Below are 17,394 nucleotides of genomic sequence, written 5' to 3' on the forward strand. Positions count from 1 at the left end.
CTGCAGACATCAACAGCTGAAATACATAAAGTTCCTGTGATAGTTCCTAGAACTTGGGGAAAGTTCCTGCAGTCGGAATGCAGCTGACTAACGGAATAGGTCATTTATATTTAGTGTCAAATTTGAAGAGAGAGTGTCAGCTTTAATTGTTTGTGTACCCCTACCACTTAAAAATTCCCTGGATCCACTGAAAACAATGCGTTACTATTTGTTTGTTGTGATGTAATTATTCATTCTTATGTGTGTAATTTAGCTTCACAGTTCATCTCACCTAATAATGTAATTCATGGAATGGCAAATTGACTCATATATCTTTAGAACAACAACCACATAATGAGTAAGAAAAGAATAAGTCCTAACTACAGTGTATAAAAGGAAACTTACATCCACATTCAAAGTTGCGTTATTGCGCAACACAGAGAGACGAGTTGCCGAGTGGCGATAAATCAGTTTGAAATCCTGCCTCCTTTGGTTCCTTGTGACTGGTTGGTGCCTGTGTCAGTCAGGGGGAGGGGTGCACCGCTAATTTCTATATGCCTGCATGTCAATTTGGGTCTCAGATCGCGTTTTTGCGTGTGGCAGTCAGCTGCGGCGAACCCGAACCGGAATCCACAGCGACGCTTCTGGATTTCCTTCTTTCATTCTTCCATTCTTTTTTAACGCAGATGAGACGTGTGGGACGCGCGTCTACCTGCGCACACTGAACCTTTGTGTGAGGATATTGCTGCCACTTGAAAACGCATCCGCACACTTGTGTCCCATGGTAGTTGTGCGTCCGCTCCTGAAGTGAGCTGCTGTGTGTAATGAGCTGCGCGCCCGAGGGCAGGCTCGGCTCCAAACTTTAAGAAGACAACTTTGGAGATACGTCCAGCGGTGTGCGTCTCAGCGTGTTCATGTGGTTTGTCGTCTGAACGAAGGAAAAAAAAAAAAAAAAACTTACTGAAGGAGGGTTTTTTTTCTAAAAAGGGGAAAATGTTCAGCAAATGCGCCGTGGTCTTGTTGAATGTCATCTTTCTGGTGCGTGCGCTCTCAGCGCATGAGTGCACCCCGTGTAACCTCCGGGCTTGTCCCGTCAAAGCCCCGCACTCCTGTGAGGGCGGCCGGACCTTGGCCAGGGATCCGTGCGGATGCTGCGATCAGTGCGCCCGGCTGGAGTGGGAGCCATGTGGCGGACAGGACTGGGCGCACGGCTACTGCGCCCTGGGGCTGACCTGCACGTCTGTCAACAAAACCGGAGCTGCCGCGATCCCTGAGATCGGAGTATGTAAAGGTGAGTACACCTTATCATGTATGGAATACTGGGCATGCATTCATATACTATGGTTTGAACGATCCATGCTGTTTTCAGTCCAGGGATGGATGGATGGATGGACTGAAAACAGCATGGCACGTTCAATGCCATCCATCCATCCATCCGTCCGTCCATACCTACAGCCAATTTAGAGACACTATCTATCCTTTATACCAATTCAGGGTCATGGAAGAAGAAATTGTACAATCTATATCACAGACACTCACACTGACACAATTCAGACTCACCAATTAATCCGTTTTTTGTTGTTTTTTTGCCTGGAAAAAAAACTCCCACTTATGCAAAGGGAGAACATGCAGACTCTACATAATGTGAAGAATTAAAGCAAGAGTTTCTCACTGTGAGTTGCTAAAACGCCACCATGCCGCCCACACCCAACAACCTTGAATGTGCCAGTTGCTCAGTGAGGCAGCCCTCCAGTACTGTGAGAAGGTGCTTGAAGGCATCACCATTCAGACTTCAGTTAAGCCTGCTGCAGTGGCTGTGTCAGTGTTTACCCTGTCTCTAGCAGCCTGGAGCTGCTCCCCAGGTCTGGGGGGCTTTTGACTGCCAGCAGAGGAGTCGTGTTCAACTGCTCTTTCTCCTCCTCAAAGCTTCATTCACTCTCAGCTCAGACGTGTGACAATACTGTCTGGCAGCAGTGAGTTGGCACGAGGTTTCAGCCTGCTAGTGAGTGCTGTTCCTTTTACTTCAAAACCCCCTCAAAGAAAAGAAAAAAGAATTGGAGGTCTTGTGTGAATCTGTATAAGGGTGAATTGTCATGTGGTTGATTGTATTTTTAAGCCTGGGACACATTCTTATGAAATGAATTAGATGTTTATTGTTTGTTTTTTTTATTGTGTGTGTATTGAGTAGCTTCAGAATCAGCCTCAGTTCTGAATTTGACAGTATAATTGCAAAAGTCAACTGCAGATTTTCATTTGCGATCATGCGTATTCACAGTACATGGCTCAGTCCTTGCCAAGCAGAGCTGGGCTGTTTTACAGTAGACGTGCTCATTCTGCGCACAGGTTTCTGAACTTCAAAGGCTTGTGTATGGTGTCAGGTTCCTCGGTGAGACTGCAATAGGTAGCAACGGTTTCCCCCCCGGAGGAACAAATAACCAATGGAAGTGCACCCCCCGGGCTCCTCCACCTGCACTTCGTCCAGCCTGTTTCGGGATGATTGAAGAGGACTGACAGGACTGTAAAGCCTAAGCAGCTCTCAGCGGGCATCTGGATCTCTTGACCCAACCCTTCCATCATCTCTCAGTGGGGGTGGTCCAGCTACATCTCCACAAGTTTTTTCCAGGGGTCTCTTGCCCCGAGCCATCCCAGGAGACACTGCTGATTATTGAACCTCATCCACAGGTTAGGCTGGCATCTGGAGGACATCTCCTCTGCAAATTAACAGCTTTGGACGGAGCGGGAGATCTAATGGCTTCTCTGATTGAGTCATGCCTCTGGTCTTTCAGCTCCAGGGGCCTCCAAGCATGCTCCTGACCCGTAAATCAGGCACACGTACACACACAGGCACAATATCCCAGAGGGTCTAGGTGGGGGTAAATCAACACCTCCCAGTGTGTTTTCAGGGGCCACAGTAGGCAGGCTGCTGCTGGCTGATCCCAGATTTCCCTCCTCAAGCTGGAAGGGTCTTAAAGTGATTAGACTGGCAATCAGGAGTAGGGGGTAAATGTTTCCGCTTTTCTGATCCCCTACTTTTCTGCTCACCGTATGATTTTGTGGGTGGTCAGGTTCTGTTTGTTGGGGGACGCGAACACATCACAATACAGGTGACACATCACAAGTTAAGACACACACCTAAAAAAAGTTTTTCTAATCATCATTCATTGATTTTTCCTTTTTTGAAAATCTAATTTCAAGCTAAGTTGACTGTAAATTTCCCTCATTTTGAAGGTCTGATAACCAAGAATAATTGCGTCAAACCCAAGACGTGAGTACAGCTTGCCAAAAACACAATTAGCTTTTAGAATGAATTACTCTCATGAGGGAATTTGACGTTGAAGAAGTGAGGCTGACAAAAAAAACCTCAGTAAAACCTGAAGAAAAAGTGACAGCTTTTCAGGCATGAAGGCACCTGCTCGGCGAAGAGGTGATGCGGCCCGTTCACCTCATCGCGTCTGCTTCAGCGCTCAACCTGCCACAGTCATGTCAAATCAGCCGTTCTTCATTAAATGATTTGTTTTTAATTTTCCTCATTGTACTCTTGTGTCTGCCCTCCCACGCCAAGTTTCTTCAAGCCCCCGAGACACTTAGCATACCATGTAACAGAATGCCTGTCGTACAAGGACGCTATGTCCAATGCACTCCTTCACATGCCTTCTACTTCTCCCTTCCTCTGGTATTATCTAACGTTTCAAAGACTTCCTTTTTAGCTCGCTATCAGCCATAGGGCCTCTAGAGGTCAGCTTTCCCATCCAGACTCTGGATGCCAAGACAAGCAGTCTCAGTGGCTCAGCGAGGAATCCCCCCAGGATGAAGGCACAGACCTTAGTCGAGTCATGCCGGGCCAGATAGCCGATAACCAGGCTAGACTATATGACAAGGTTAGAGGGTACAAAACAGACTGCGTCTCACTGGGGTCGAGTAAAGTTAGCCAATGAAACAATGCTTCCAGTGTCCAGCTTCCATTGATTGTTTTGACTCCTACCTCCTTTACTACAAGCCAAATTTAGCACCCCACACAGACAGGCGCTACCACCATCTCAAATGAAAATACCCTCCCAGGCACAGGAAAGCCTCAAGATGGAAAAAATGTGGAGGTGAGGATCACTTTAAGGTGAAAGGAAATCGCGGGGAAAGTATTGGTGTGGGTTATTGAAAAGGCTGCTTGTGCGTTGCCAGCTCAAAGGCCGTCTGGGAGAGCTATTAAGAGCACGGTTTTGCGTGGGTTAAAGGTAATGTTACCTTCAGTGCTTCCACTGGCAGTGTTTAAGAAGGGTAAAGAGCTTTAAGCAATCTTTCACGTTAATGTTTTGTTTTGCAACTGCATTGATTAATTTGGACTGTGAATGTCATCATTGCAGGACAGGGGTATTTAAAAGACTGTTTCAACCTCACAGTGGCCCCACTGAATATGCTTCATTGTCGAGCAAACATAATGTTTAGTTGAATGCCAGATGTTATATATAGTCTGCAACTGTCAATAGCTTTGCACTGAAGCTTATTCTGTGACTATAGCCATCGAAAGCCCTGTTTACTCACCGTTTTCAAATGAAAAGACAATGTTGCTAAATTACCTTTACAATATTCTTAGAATATGTGTTGAAATAAAATAATTGATTCTTTTAATGATGTTCTTGTTTTTATCTCAAAAGTAAAACAAAAAAAAATCCTGCTCTGGAATAGGCATATCTCTGACCTCCATATTTTGTTTTCTGCTGCTGCTTGAAACTCTCTGGCATCCTCATGGGAGGCTCGCCCCACACTTTGAAAACCACTGTGTCGTAAGAGATGTTTCCCCTCTCTTGTTGACGGTCTGTTTTGAGTTACTGTGAATCAGCATTTCCCTTTTATTACTATCAGCTGCATTTAAAAGAAAAGCCAGGGAGTTCCATTTCTTTCCAATCATTCTGACTCAGCCCTTTACTGTTTCTCCGACCCCTCACTGAGTGAGTCGAGGACTTATTTTTATCGGCTTTCGTCGGGTCCATACTACTTTAAGTTCTCCTGCCAGTGTTGGAGCAGACACCTTGTGCTCTCGTGCCATGTCCTGCTGCTGTTGGGAGAAGAAAGCCACCGTATTATCATAAGCTCCAATCACAGTTGCATGTTGTTGATGTGGGACCTGGGAGCTAAAAGCTTGGGAATGGTTTACTCCATGTAACAGTTTGTCTCATCCTGTTTACTCTGCTGCCACTCTTGGACGACTATGTAACAGGGTCATTTTGGGGGAATAGATATGTGTTTATTCACGCATGAATGTGAAGGGAACACTATGGGTAATGTGTACGTTGGGGCCCTTTAATCCCAGCGTCTTGGTGGATATTCGGCTCACACGGCTCTAATGTGACGCACATTCCTTGCTAACCGTAAAGTTTCATCCAAGTTGGGCTAAGCTGGAGATGCCATCTCAGGGGCTGAGGCTCACTGGGACAATGAACAATATGTGGGTATGGTGCAAATGGCCTTAGTTCAGAAGAGGCGTTGCAGGAGCTTGCGGTGATTGAAACCCTGGGAGGGCCCCATGCTGTGGAACAAAAGCAAACAAATGGGCTCAGTAGCTCAAATGGTGTGGCACAACAAGGAGGGAGGAGGAATGGCAGCCCAGAAATAGACTGGTCACTTCGGCTTTGGCCGTGTCAACATGACTTGTCATGGCAGAGGTTGTAAGCCGACTCACTCGCCACCAAACTCGTCCGATTTTCGTAGATTCACATTTAAAATGGACAAACGTGAGAAATCATGTTTCGACATCTGTTCTTCCGCAGTACTTCCGGGCCATCCAGAGGCGGGCCTCGAGGATGAGCGCTGCCCGCTGCTGGCGGGCTGCGACAGAGCCGGAGGACAGTGTGTATGTGATGCCCGTCACTCCTGCCTGGGCTCCTTCACTTACCCGGACCAGGAAACCTGCATGAAGTCCAGCAAGTCAGGTGAGTCCTCACATTGCTTTTCTTTTGATTTACAGAAAGCAGAAACCAAATTCAGGGGAATAATGCTGTCCATTGAGAGGAGCTAATCCATAACAGATGTGGCTCTGAGGTGACTAATGCTACTTACATATCATAGTGATGACACACATGCGAAGACCTCTGTAGTGGTTCTTTACTCACCCTTCAGTGGTGCCATTGTCTGTGACTCACTGACGACTGTGGTTTGTGTGTGTGTGTGTCGGCGGCTGGGTTTCAGATGGTCGGAGGCACGAGCACCGGGACCGACACAGGGAGAAGTATGTGGGGCCGTCCAACCCGGCATGCATGTTCTCCGGCTGTAACCTGACCACCGAGGGCTGCGTGTGCGAGTCTCAGAGCTGCCACCACCACTTCGCCTACATCAACCGCAGCCAGTGCCAGGAAGCCGCAGGTAACCTACGAAAGACCTGCAACTGGAAATGACAACCACAATGCAGCCACGTATGGGAAAAAAACAAAACCCCACATGATTACAATTATACTGCAGTTTTTAATGAGGAACATTCATATTGAGTGAAATGCAGAAGTTTAACTCTTTTCTTGGACCTGTCACATTTACTTAAAAGACAGACACGACATTCCTCAAGCGTCAGTTTATTATATATGATGATCAACAAGAACATTGTTACTCTAAATATGTTATGTCTTGATTGTGTTTTATTTTACAAAGATGAAGATTTGTGTGAATGGTTTGGCATCTTCTGTGGTCATAGGAAGCTGAAGCCAATCTGTTGGTTAAAGGGAAACAGCAGTCTAGTCCATCACAGTGTGAGGCAAACATTCCCACACACTCACACCTTATAGTCAGTAATTACCTCACATACATGTTTTTGGACAGCGGGAGGAAACCCGAGTATCCAGAGGGGGAACAAAAACAGTCGCCCTCAAGGAGAAGTCAAGTGTGCCCGTTTTATACTCTGTTTGAATATTTGCTTTATATCACAGTCTGCCTGGGAATGTGTCACAGGCTTTTCATAGTACATTGGATGCCATGCACCGAGTGGAAAACATAAAAGAATGTAATCAATGCTATGCAAAGAAAAGCTATGAGTAAGAGAAGAAAATGTGTGAAACTGACAATGAGAGCCAAAGTGGATAATTACTGCTTTCTAAGAAAACACTTGCTCAATTCAGTTCTATTTATATAGCAACAATTACAACAACTAAAATGCAGGGAAACAACCCAGCAATTAGCATTAGCAAGCAAAGGCGACAGTGGAAAAGAAAACTCCCTTTTACCAGAACAGAGCCAGACTCAGAGGTGGAGCTTTCAGCTTGTACCGATTGATTTTAGGGACTAGAGATAGACAGGGCAGAGACGAGCATCAAGTTGATATTAGACAGCAAGTTAATCCAAACACTGCAGACTTCAGTATTCATTAATATGAATGTATAACTAGAGAAGACAAACTTTCGTCTCATTCTGGGAGTCCGTTTACATAACAATGGTGCTTGGAGCCACTAAACACACAACTTTTTAAAAACAGCCCCCAAGGTGGAACTTTTTGAAAATGCTCTGATTCTGTTGTGTAATCGGGGGGAAATGCAAATTTCTGAAAATGCTTGGGCTCTATCTTCACGGAGACTGCGGGAAACGCTGCAACCGTACATGTGCACAACGGGCGTAGTAAATAGTTCTCCTGCACATGGATAGACATAGATGGACAATAGCAACAGTGTGTCATGACTCCTGGTCGTTTGATAGCTGAGAGTCACCGTAATAACAGCCCAACTTGGTTGTCTGTCCAATCAAATGTCTGTTTACTCGCCATCGTTAATGTTTAGAGCTTATTGCTCTTTGCGCGCATGTGTGTGTGGTTTACAAAAACAAACAACAGCACCAACTTGTGGCCTAGCATGCTGACTACAAAGTTTTCATCATTTCTGACATTCCCGTGTAAACTAAAAAACCTTTCTTAAATGAAAACGCAAAAACGATGCGTTTTTCACTTCAATAGTTGTCGTGTGAATCTGGTCTAAACCTACAGCAACTTAGCTGGAAAATGGTCTTTGTCAGAGAGGAAGGCTGATGAGTAGCAACTGTGTCAGCCTCCTCAACGGAAACTGGCAGCTTTTAAAATAACATATTATTATTATTATTAATATAATTAGTATTATTAATATTATTATTAACAGTAAAAGAAAAAGGGTTTTGCCTATTGTGGTTTTAAAAAGTAGCAAATTAAGAGAGAAAAAACAGTATAAAGTGCAATTTTCAGGTGCAGGAAGTAAATGACTTGTCTGTGTAAGAGGAAAAAGAGAATCTTTGAATACAGTAGATAAAGAATCCAACGCTTGGTGAATTCTGCTTCACAACGATAGGAAAGACTTTGAAGGATCAAAAAGCAACGTCGCTATGAACGCTTGGCCGCCACAGGCCAGTTATCCCTGTGGTCACTTTTCTGACACCTCCTGCTAAAAGCCCAAAAAGTCAGAGGGATCGTGAGACCCCGTCTTCACGGTCTGTATTCATACTGAAAATCAAGCTCAAGCGAGCTTTTGTCCTTCTCCCCGCCACTGAGTGAACTTAATGAACCTAAATGTATCGTGAAATGTCTTTTAAAGCCAGAAAATTGGAAAATCTTACTGGAAAATGTGTGAAAAAACCAATAACAAAAAAACCAAGTTGGTGCGGTAATGAAAAGATTAAGCCCAAACCATGTGACTCTGACTGCTTTGGGTTTCCTCCTTTGATAATCATGGTTCGAGCTCTCATTGCAATTTGCTGACATTTCGAGATGAAGAACTGATTTTTAGAAAGTCAACAGTGGAACTGGCTTCATTCCATGGAGACATATTAGAGTTTATTTAGTCTGCGAGTGAGTGTGGGGTCATTCCAGACTCTCAGTTGTACAGCTGTATGCGTGTTTGTCTTTTTACAGTAAATCCCACAGGAAGTGTACGCATCAAACACGCTGTTTAGACATATCATCAAGTGTAGTGTTACAGAGAAAGAGACAACTGCTCCTCCGTGTTTTATTACCCCTTCACCTCAAAGCCTGAGTGCGGTGGATGACAGTTTAAACTTACACCAGTGAAAACTGTAAACAACATTTTTGAGCAGCTTATGAGTTCTCACCACAACACACAGCCGCCCCACTGATGGCCTTACTTATTAAGTAAGAGCTCAGAGTGCGTTACATCTGTTACATCTTAAGGAATGTGCATGTGCATGCGGAGCGACGCGCACATGTGCATGCCAGCATGTGCATGCCAGCATGTTCTGAGGCGTCACGTCGTCGCATGCAATGTACTGAGCATGCATATGTACACAAGTGGGCCTGCATGTCTGCGTTTGTGCATGTGATGATTATCTTGTTTGTATAGATGTCTCTGCAGAGATTTTTCCTTTGTCTGTCATCAGGAGCTTCCTCTGCACACAGATCAGGACTCTGTGGTGAGGAGACAATTTGCTCCATCCTGTTGGAGTCCATCATCAGCTTCTGGTTGTCTGTAGAGCAGTGGTTGCCGAGAACAATACACTATAATATTAACAATGGGAGTACACAGACATTCGTATGGACAGAAGACCAAGTTGGATTGTTATTACGTTGACTGTAAAATATAAAACTACCAGGTCCCAGGAGAATATGGACTCGGAGTAATGACACTGTGGAGGCAAACATTGTTGTTGTTGTCCATCTAAGAAGTATTTACCACGGCCGTGGTGCGCATGCACAGTAGCAGCATTTCAGAAAAGTTGCGTTTCCCCGATTTTTCCCAGAGTCCGAGCATTTTCGAAAAGTTCTGCCTTGGGAGCTGTTTTAAAAAAGTTTCATTTCCAGTGGCTCAGAGCACAGTTGTCATGGAAACGGACACCGAAAACACAATGAAATGTTTGCGTTTTCTCTTGAAAACCTTTGATTTGCATTCATCAAAGAAAATGTTGATAAGACGTGTAAACTTACTTAAACCCTTTGCTTTAATTTAGAAGACAGATTTTGTATGTTGATGAGCGGGAAAACTCTTACGCGCCATGTCATTTTCCGGTAATTGAGATCTTGTAGAAGGGATCTGCAGCCTTTCCTGGAGGCATTCTGGCGAATCTCCCCGTAAAAAAAAGAAAAGAAAAGGGTTTTAAATGACTGACTCAAACCTGTCCTGAACTCTCACGTCATGAGAGCTCCACTAATTGCTCCTGTCTTCACATCAGAACAATAAAGTGGGCTTTGTCTCCATGCATTTCTGACACAAGCCCGAACACAGACCTGCGAATTCACACATGGAAGTGGTTTTGTCTTGTTTCACTTTCTCCCTGAGTCACTCAGGGAGCTCGCCGCTTTGTCTCTCCTCCGTGACTCACTGCGCTCTGCGATAACTCAACGTCTCATCCGCCGCTGATGTCTGACTGCTTAATGACACTCCTTGTTGGGGTCTGCTGCTGCTGCACGACTGGCTGATGTCATTTGGCTGCATACGTTCAATTAGGAGCAACATGGTGCGCTAGACATATTACCCACATGTCCGAGAGGAAAGAGGATGTGATAAGTGTGGGAGGGGAGGGGGGGAGGCAGACACAGGAAGATGGGAAATCACAACAGTGGCCAACCATTTTGTTGAGGTATTTGTGTCCAGACCCTAGGGTCTTAGTAGGGTGGTGTTTGGTAATTTTACAGTCCAGGATAGTTTACATATTTCTTTCATGATAAGGCCCATAACTGCCATTATGAAGGAATTCCCCTGCTGTTGCTCACTGATAACAAGATGCTGGACATATTTTGCCACTACAATAATGTAGCACAAATTTACATTGGCTTCGCTAGAGCTGTTCACCCACCTGTGCCAACTCCGCCCTGCCTCTCTGTGCCCCTGTGAAAGGTCAGTCTGTTCTGCTTGGCTGCAGCCTCTTTGTGGCAGGCCTATTACCGGCCGAGTCAGACCGCCACCGGCTGGCAGGGGCACGAGACGTCTCAGAGCCGAGTGTTTCTGGACCGTCTGTGGAAGCTGTGGCCCCCAAGGCTGCACCCTGCAAGCTCCCCGGTTCCCCAGTGCGCTTGCATTTATGTGTGTAGAGAGTGATTTCAAAGAGAACACAAAACTCCTGTGTGGCTATTGGGACAAAGAACTTCCCTTGAAGGCATGTTGGGCTTACTGTCAACACACTCACTGCTATTGGTCAGCCACTAACCAAAACAGGCAGCAGGAAATGCCAAGCCATGCACACACACACACACACACACACTCACACACACAAACACACACACACACAAAAGTCCATCCTGTATATCTAGATCTTACTCACGTTATTGACACAATCCAGCCCTGCGACCTCAGTTCAATCATAACCATTAATAAATCAAAGAACCTCAGCTGCTCCTTAAAGCCAACTTGTGATGTTCTCAAGCTCATTGCTTCTTCAATTCTTTTTCCCTGAATGAAAAAGATCCCAGTGGCCAAAATCCATACATAACTTTAAACAGCCATTTCCACAATTTATTCAACAGCTGTCGACACTACAGTTCTCCCATAGATGTGTTCCTGCACTTCAGTGAGGGGCAGTACACGTGACAACGTTATTTTATGTGCAATGCAATGCGCCAGACGTAGCTATAGAACATATACAGTAGAGGGACAGTTCCTCCAGCCTGCTAGAAATCCCTCAACCCTTTTCAATGGAATGTACACATGCTATGTACATTTACTGTGTGCACACAAACACGCATGCATATATTGCTGAGCAAATGTTCACCTACACGTGGACGTTCTCATGACCTCACCCAAACATATTCACTCCCAGCTGCAGCGGTGTTACCCGGGACACTGAGATCACATTTTTCATCTGCAAATATTTAGCCATAGAGCGAGAAGACGAAGCGTGCAGGCCAGCAGACGCGGAGCTGCCGGCCGGCTGCGTGCCGACGCCCAGCTACCTCCAGCTTCTGACCACGGTGTGAAGTTTCCACCGTGTTTTTTCTACCTGGTGACCACCGTCCCTGCCTTTTGGCCTGGACCCCCCTCCACGGCCTGCTTCTTGGCACTCACACATATATACGCCCGTGCGCACGATAAACAATGTAGACTTTCTCAGCTGGTAACTGCTGGTGGGCGCCAGGCCAGGCCCCCACAGCTTTACGGGAGAGACGGCCCTGATGTGTCCCATCGCGGAGCAACTTTACAAAACCTGAGGACAGACCAGAAACCCACGGAGGGCCGCCGGACTGAGACAGCTTTGTTCTCCGCTGACTTGTTTCCAAAGTCAGTCGGTGAACAGAACTCACATTGTGCGCTTTTTCCATGAGTAAACTCAGGCTGTCAACACAGCCTCCTCTGCCTGGTTGAGCCGCTTGGGTTTGGGGAAAGACTGCCCTCCTTGTACCAAGGTTTGAAGGGAAGAAAAAACCCATTCAGAATGGAGGATCCTTCTCTCTTCAATGAGTCACAGAAATGCCAGAAATATGTATTGTTTACCAAAGAGGTCATTCTGTGGTAATGAGGCAATTTCTACATCTCACCTTTTCCAGACCAGACCAGATCAGGTGTGTGTGTGTGTGTGTGTGTGTGTGTGTGTGTGTGTGTGTGTGTGTGTGTGTGTGTGTGTGTGTGTGTGTGTGTGTGTGTGTGTGTGTGTGTGTGTGTGTGTGTGTGTGCGTGCATGCATGTGTAATCCTGTGTGACATACAGTCATACAGCCATATTGTCCCAGGCTGTACATGGAGGTCAAAGGTTTTCTATTCTTTGCTCTCTTGCAGTCATAAAAGAGTACATGTTGCCTATTCTGCAGAGAGAATTTATCAAGCATACTAAATCGGGGCTTTTGTGTTTGTGCAAGCTGGAGTATGGCCACCATTGTGATACGAAGATTGATTCTGCGGTCGATGACTCACTAATTACAGTCATTTATGCTAACAGAACACAAACAGCGCAGGATAAAATCCATTTACCGCTGACTCTTTCCCTCCTCTGTCTGCCTATTGTGCTTCTAATTATGCCAGCTCAAAAAATTAAATTAATTGGACCTGCAAGGGTTGGAGTGTTTCCACGGATGGATACAATTCTATTCATTTGAATGACAATGGTGTGTCTGCCAGCTGCTTTTTCCCAGCGCACTCTAACCCCAGCCATTATCACAACTGAAAGAGTAATCAGCCTTCTCTCGGATACACACAATGCACAGAAAGTGTTTTTCAGTGCAGAACCTTGTGCAAGATTGTCCCAGGGCATTTTCTGTGCCTCTAAAGAGCTTGAGGTTTTCATATGCAAACCAGTCTTCAACTGAGCAGCAGCAGACTGGGCTAGACTTTATTGGAAGTAAAACGTTCGCCAATCAGCACTCCCAACAGAAGTTTATTTAACTCCAGCCCAGGGTTTAGGCCAAAAACCGTTAAAAGGGTTGTAGCCTCGCTTAATATGGGGGTTTTCCCTCGTTTTCTACGACACTATTCAGCTACGAGGTTTATCAATGAGCGCTTTGTGGCGGTCCTCACTGTTCCCAGGTTGCTAGAGTAAACAGTACAGAACAGATACCTCACACTCCTGCTCTATTTATCCAGAGCCAGAAAAAAAAATCACTATTTCCCTTATCCTCAATTTCATCTGTCAGTTATGTTACCTCCTCCCTCCAGAAGACAGCAGTCACAGTCTCAGCCTTTCCTACGTGTTTGTTCAGGGGCAACAGACATCAAACGGTCTCTGAACTGCGATGCCAGCAGAGCATCAGGTCAGAACACAGAGTCCACCCAGTGATTCATTCATGGGCCTGGATCTGGATTTGAAGACTGGCATAGCGGAGCCATTATCGGAGTTTGAAGCCTCAACTGCTCGCTGCTTGAGTTTCTCCATCTGGGGACAAAACTCAGAAGGATCTATTTACTGGTTTTCAAATCTCGGAGATGAGGCACATCCTCTGAGAGACTCGTGTTGCAGCGTGGAGCCAGCGCCAGTCTGGGAAGACCATCAACTGAACCCAGCCTCTGAAAACATTACCAAAACCCCCGAGCACTGTTACGCAATCGCTGCCTGTATCTCTCCTCTCCCCAAAAACCAGATGTATTAAAAGATTGTCGAGTATTTCTCTAAAGTAAATAACTTCAGGTTAACCTTCTTGTAAGGCTGGTTTTTTTTTCTTCTTTAGATATGGTTGACCACTTAAACTAAATTGCAACGAGGTAAAAGTGCCATGTAGTTTTACAAATTTTTTCCGTCAAGGTTTGAAGTGGCTCAATCAGAGGATCTGGAAAATTACCTGGTGATTGACAATTATAGTTCAGGATCTGAATCTGCTTCCCACAAAGCCTCTCTTCTGTCTGTCCTGTGTACATTACAGCAACACTGAGAACCAAAATAAACACGTCCTATTGGTTTGAGTAATCCAACCTTTGTAAGGTCGCTACTGTTCTCATACAGTGCCTGTAAAGAGGGGCGCTCCACTTTTCTTTTCCTGAACCGGCTCCAAAATACACGCCTGAGCCTCTGAGCCCCTTTGCCCAGATTACCAGTATCCCTGCACCTCCTCCTCCCCCCACCCTGCCCTAACAAGGGGTATCAGAGCTATTATGTTGGCTCTGCAGATGAATAGACAAAACACCTCCTGGTATGCTAACTGAAGGGGAGATTCCAAGCTGGCAAGAAGGAGAGCTCTGTTGAAGATTGGCTGCAATTAATGACGGGTTTAAGAGCATTGATGGGGGCTTTGAATTGTGAGCCAGCAAAGGCACCCTGGGTGGGATCTGAGGCCCCCGCAGATGGGACACGGGAGAGAGACTTGTCGTGTCAGGAGAGAGCCGCACTCTCACTTAACTGACGGTGCTGTGAAGCTGTCACGCGCTGAAGTGGGGATCTGATGACTGCGCACAAACTTTGTGTTGGGTAACTGTGCGAACTCGGCCTTTGGTCCGTAACACGAGTAGCGTTGTTCTTAAGAGGCTCGACTGGCGCTGTCAGGAAGCAGTTCATGCACTTACATGCATATACAAATGCAAGAAGAGAAAAGAAACCTTTCTCTCTCTCTCCAGAAGAATTACTGTTGAATCTTGTCAAAGCAAAAACTGAAGAATTAAAGGTTTGCACAGCTTCTGTCGGACTCGTGTAAAACACAGTATTGTACAGAATTACATTTATTACAAAAAAATTTGTTGTATTGTATTATCAGTATTTGCTCTGAAAGCAGCGTCCACACTATCATTTCCATCGCAACCATTTGTTTTTCTTTACACTAAAGGTCATTTTTAGGCCCCGTTTACGCAACATTTCAAGTGAGAATGCATCATTTTTACATTTCAGAAAAGTTTGGCGTTTACATGGCAATGTTTTGAAAATGATGGAAATGGCAGAATTGCTGAAAAAGATGCAGTTTTCATGATGGGCCATGAGTTGAAATTAAATTAAATGAAACCACACACATGCGTGCAGAGAACAATACGCTATAAACATTAACAATGGCGTGTACACGGACATTCATATGGACAGACAAGTTGGATTGTTGGATTGTTATTCTAGGCGACTCCCAACTATAAAACTACCAAGCCCCAGGAGAATGTGGACTGGGAGTCATGATATTGAGGACGCTATTGTTGTTAATGTCCATCTACTCGCTGGTGTGCAGAAGAACTATTTACTGCATCCATGGTGTGCATGCGCAGTGCCTATGATTTGTTTTAGTCGTTGAAAGTCGTTTTCAAAATGTTTCATTTTCAGTGGCCCCAAGCACCGCTGTGGTGTAAACGGACACACAAAAACTAAAGTTTTACTTAAAAACTTTGTGTAATTGCTTAAAATCCTTTGTTGCATCCTTCAATATCTGACACTTTCCTGCTGGTATTACATGATGAATAATTACAATATACTGAAATGTTTAATTTGTTGTACTTGAAATACCCGAATTCTGCACACATCTTACAATGCATGCATTTTCTCTGTTTTTCTCTCTAACAGTGGAGCTGAGGTGTGCAGGGGTCACGTGTCCAGCTCTGCAGGTACCCTCCTGCCCCAAGGGCTCAGTCCTGACCAAGAGCTACACCCCGCCTGCTGGTTGCTGCCCCTCCATACCGCCGCAGTGCACTTGTGATGTCCGTGCCTGCCACAAGCCCCAGTGCCCGAGCGGACAGCACCCGGTTACACTCAATCAGGCCAGCGGGCAGCCAGGAGATTGCTGTGACGTCTTCGAGTGCCAGAAAGGTGATTTCACTGAACTGCTAACTACACACTTTGGTTGTTCCCCCACTGGCAACAGCAATTTGCACAGTTGGTGTGAGAATCATTGCTTCTGGGGAGGCAATTATTTTCCTCTGACTAAGGCTTTTCACCCTGCTGATCAAATGTCCAGAAGAAAAGGCAAAGTTGCTGATTGGATAATTACTGCTACGGCTTTTGTATCAGGTGGTGCCAAGGCCTCCCAGAGTTAAAAACCATTGTTAAAAAAAGTTTTTTTCAAGGTTGTCCCTCATAAATATTTCTACTGCCTGAAGGAATGCCTCATGTAATAGGCCTCGAAGAGTCAATGGCTGCCGTGAAATGTGCTTGTGCAACGTTTTCTCAATTTTTGAATGAGAGAGATCAAATAGGGCAGATTTTAAAGGTGTATTGAAGAGAATTGACCGTGCCTGTGCCGTGGCACAGAAGCAGCCAGGAGAGTCAGGAAGGCAGGGAGGGGACCTGTGGTATTGGTGTGTTTACTCTGCCCTCTCAACAAATATTCCCTGTTTTACCAACAGAACAAATTCCCATTCTGGCCCCTCCACATGTATAAATGAGTGCTATGTCCCGGAATTAATGGACTTAACAGGCCCAGTGACCAGAAAAGTGCTTAGGCTATGAATTTGCTCAACAGAAGTGCAGTGTCAAAGGGTTCCTGTCTGGTCACACGTCCAAAGGGAAAAGGTTCAACAGTTCATTGATGGGAATGCTTTTTATGTGCTCCAGTCTGTCAGTGGGGAGGGTAATCGAGTCCGGCAGGCCGGCGGGAGCTGAATGGCAGCCGTGGGGGCCATGGGATCAGTGTTTTGATAACAAGTGTCTGCTGCTCTTTGGGCCCAGGGCTTGATGCCTTTTGTGCTTCTCCTACTGTCCGTTAGGACCTGCATGACTGCTCGCCGTGTCAGAAAGCTCCACAGACAGCGACGGGGACACGCACAGGCCCCCGTGGTTGGTACCATTGTCCCGTAGGCCTCAGATGCACTGGCTGCAGATGAAACATTTTAAAAAGTCTGAATTGCTTTCAGATGCCATACCTTTCCTCTAATGGAACACATTAAATTAAAACCCCCGCAATGCATCCGCTGTGAGGCTTGGACTGATGAACTTGTTTCCACTGCACACTCAATAAGCTCCACCTGTGTGTTTTGGCCTGCATCAACAATGGTCTCCACGCCACGATTGGCTGTCCAGCAGCTGCATCTGCACGTTAGAGCCGACATGGCAGGACCGTCCTGACCTGATGTCATAGATGATCTTATTTGGCTGTTTATCGACATCGTCCCCTGCAGCGAGCCGTGAATTCAGGCCAAGTTTGGTACTT

At 45.7% G+C, this 17,394-nt stretch overlaps 1 protein-coding gene across 2 annotated transcripts in view; it reads left to right on the forward strand.

The window, feature by feature from the left end:
* The first annotated feature begins 556 nt into the window (after positions 1–556).
* Positions 557–17,394, forward strand: part of LOC308119563 (cysteine-rich motor neuron 1 protein) — a 38,727-nt gene continuing 21,889 nt past the window's right edge. For both annotated transcript variants that reach the window (XM_080479647.1, XM_080479648.1), the window contains exons 1-4: positions 557–1,270; positions 5,742–5,903; positions 6,160–6,333; positions 15,813–16,055. In XM_080479647.1, the coding sequence (XP_080335773.1) occupies positions 973–1,270; positions 5,742–5,903; positions 6,160–6,333; positions 15,813–16,055 (877 nt within the window). In that variant the 5' untranslated portion in view covers positions 557–972. The remainder of the gene's footprint in view (positions 1,271–5,741; positions 5,904–6,159; positions 6,334–15,812; positions 16,056–17,394) is intronic.

This window comes from Lipophrys pholis, assembly GCF_963383615.2.
Source record: "Lipophrys pholis genome assembly, chromosome: 14".
NCBI lineage: Eukaryota > Metazoa > Chordata > Actinopteri > Blenniiformes > Blenniidae > Lipophrys > Lipophrys pholis.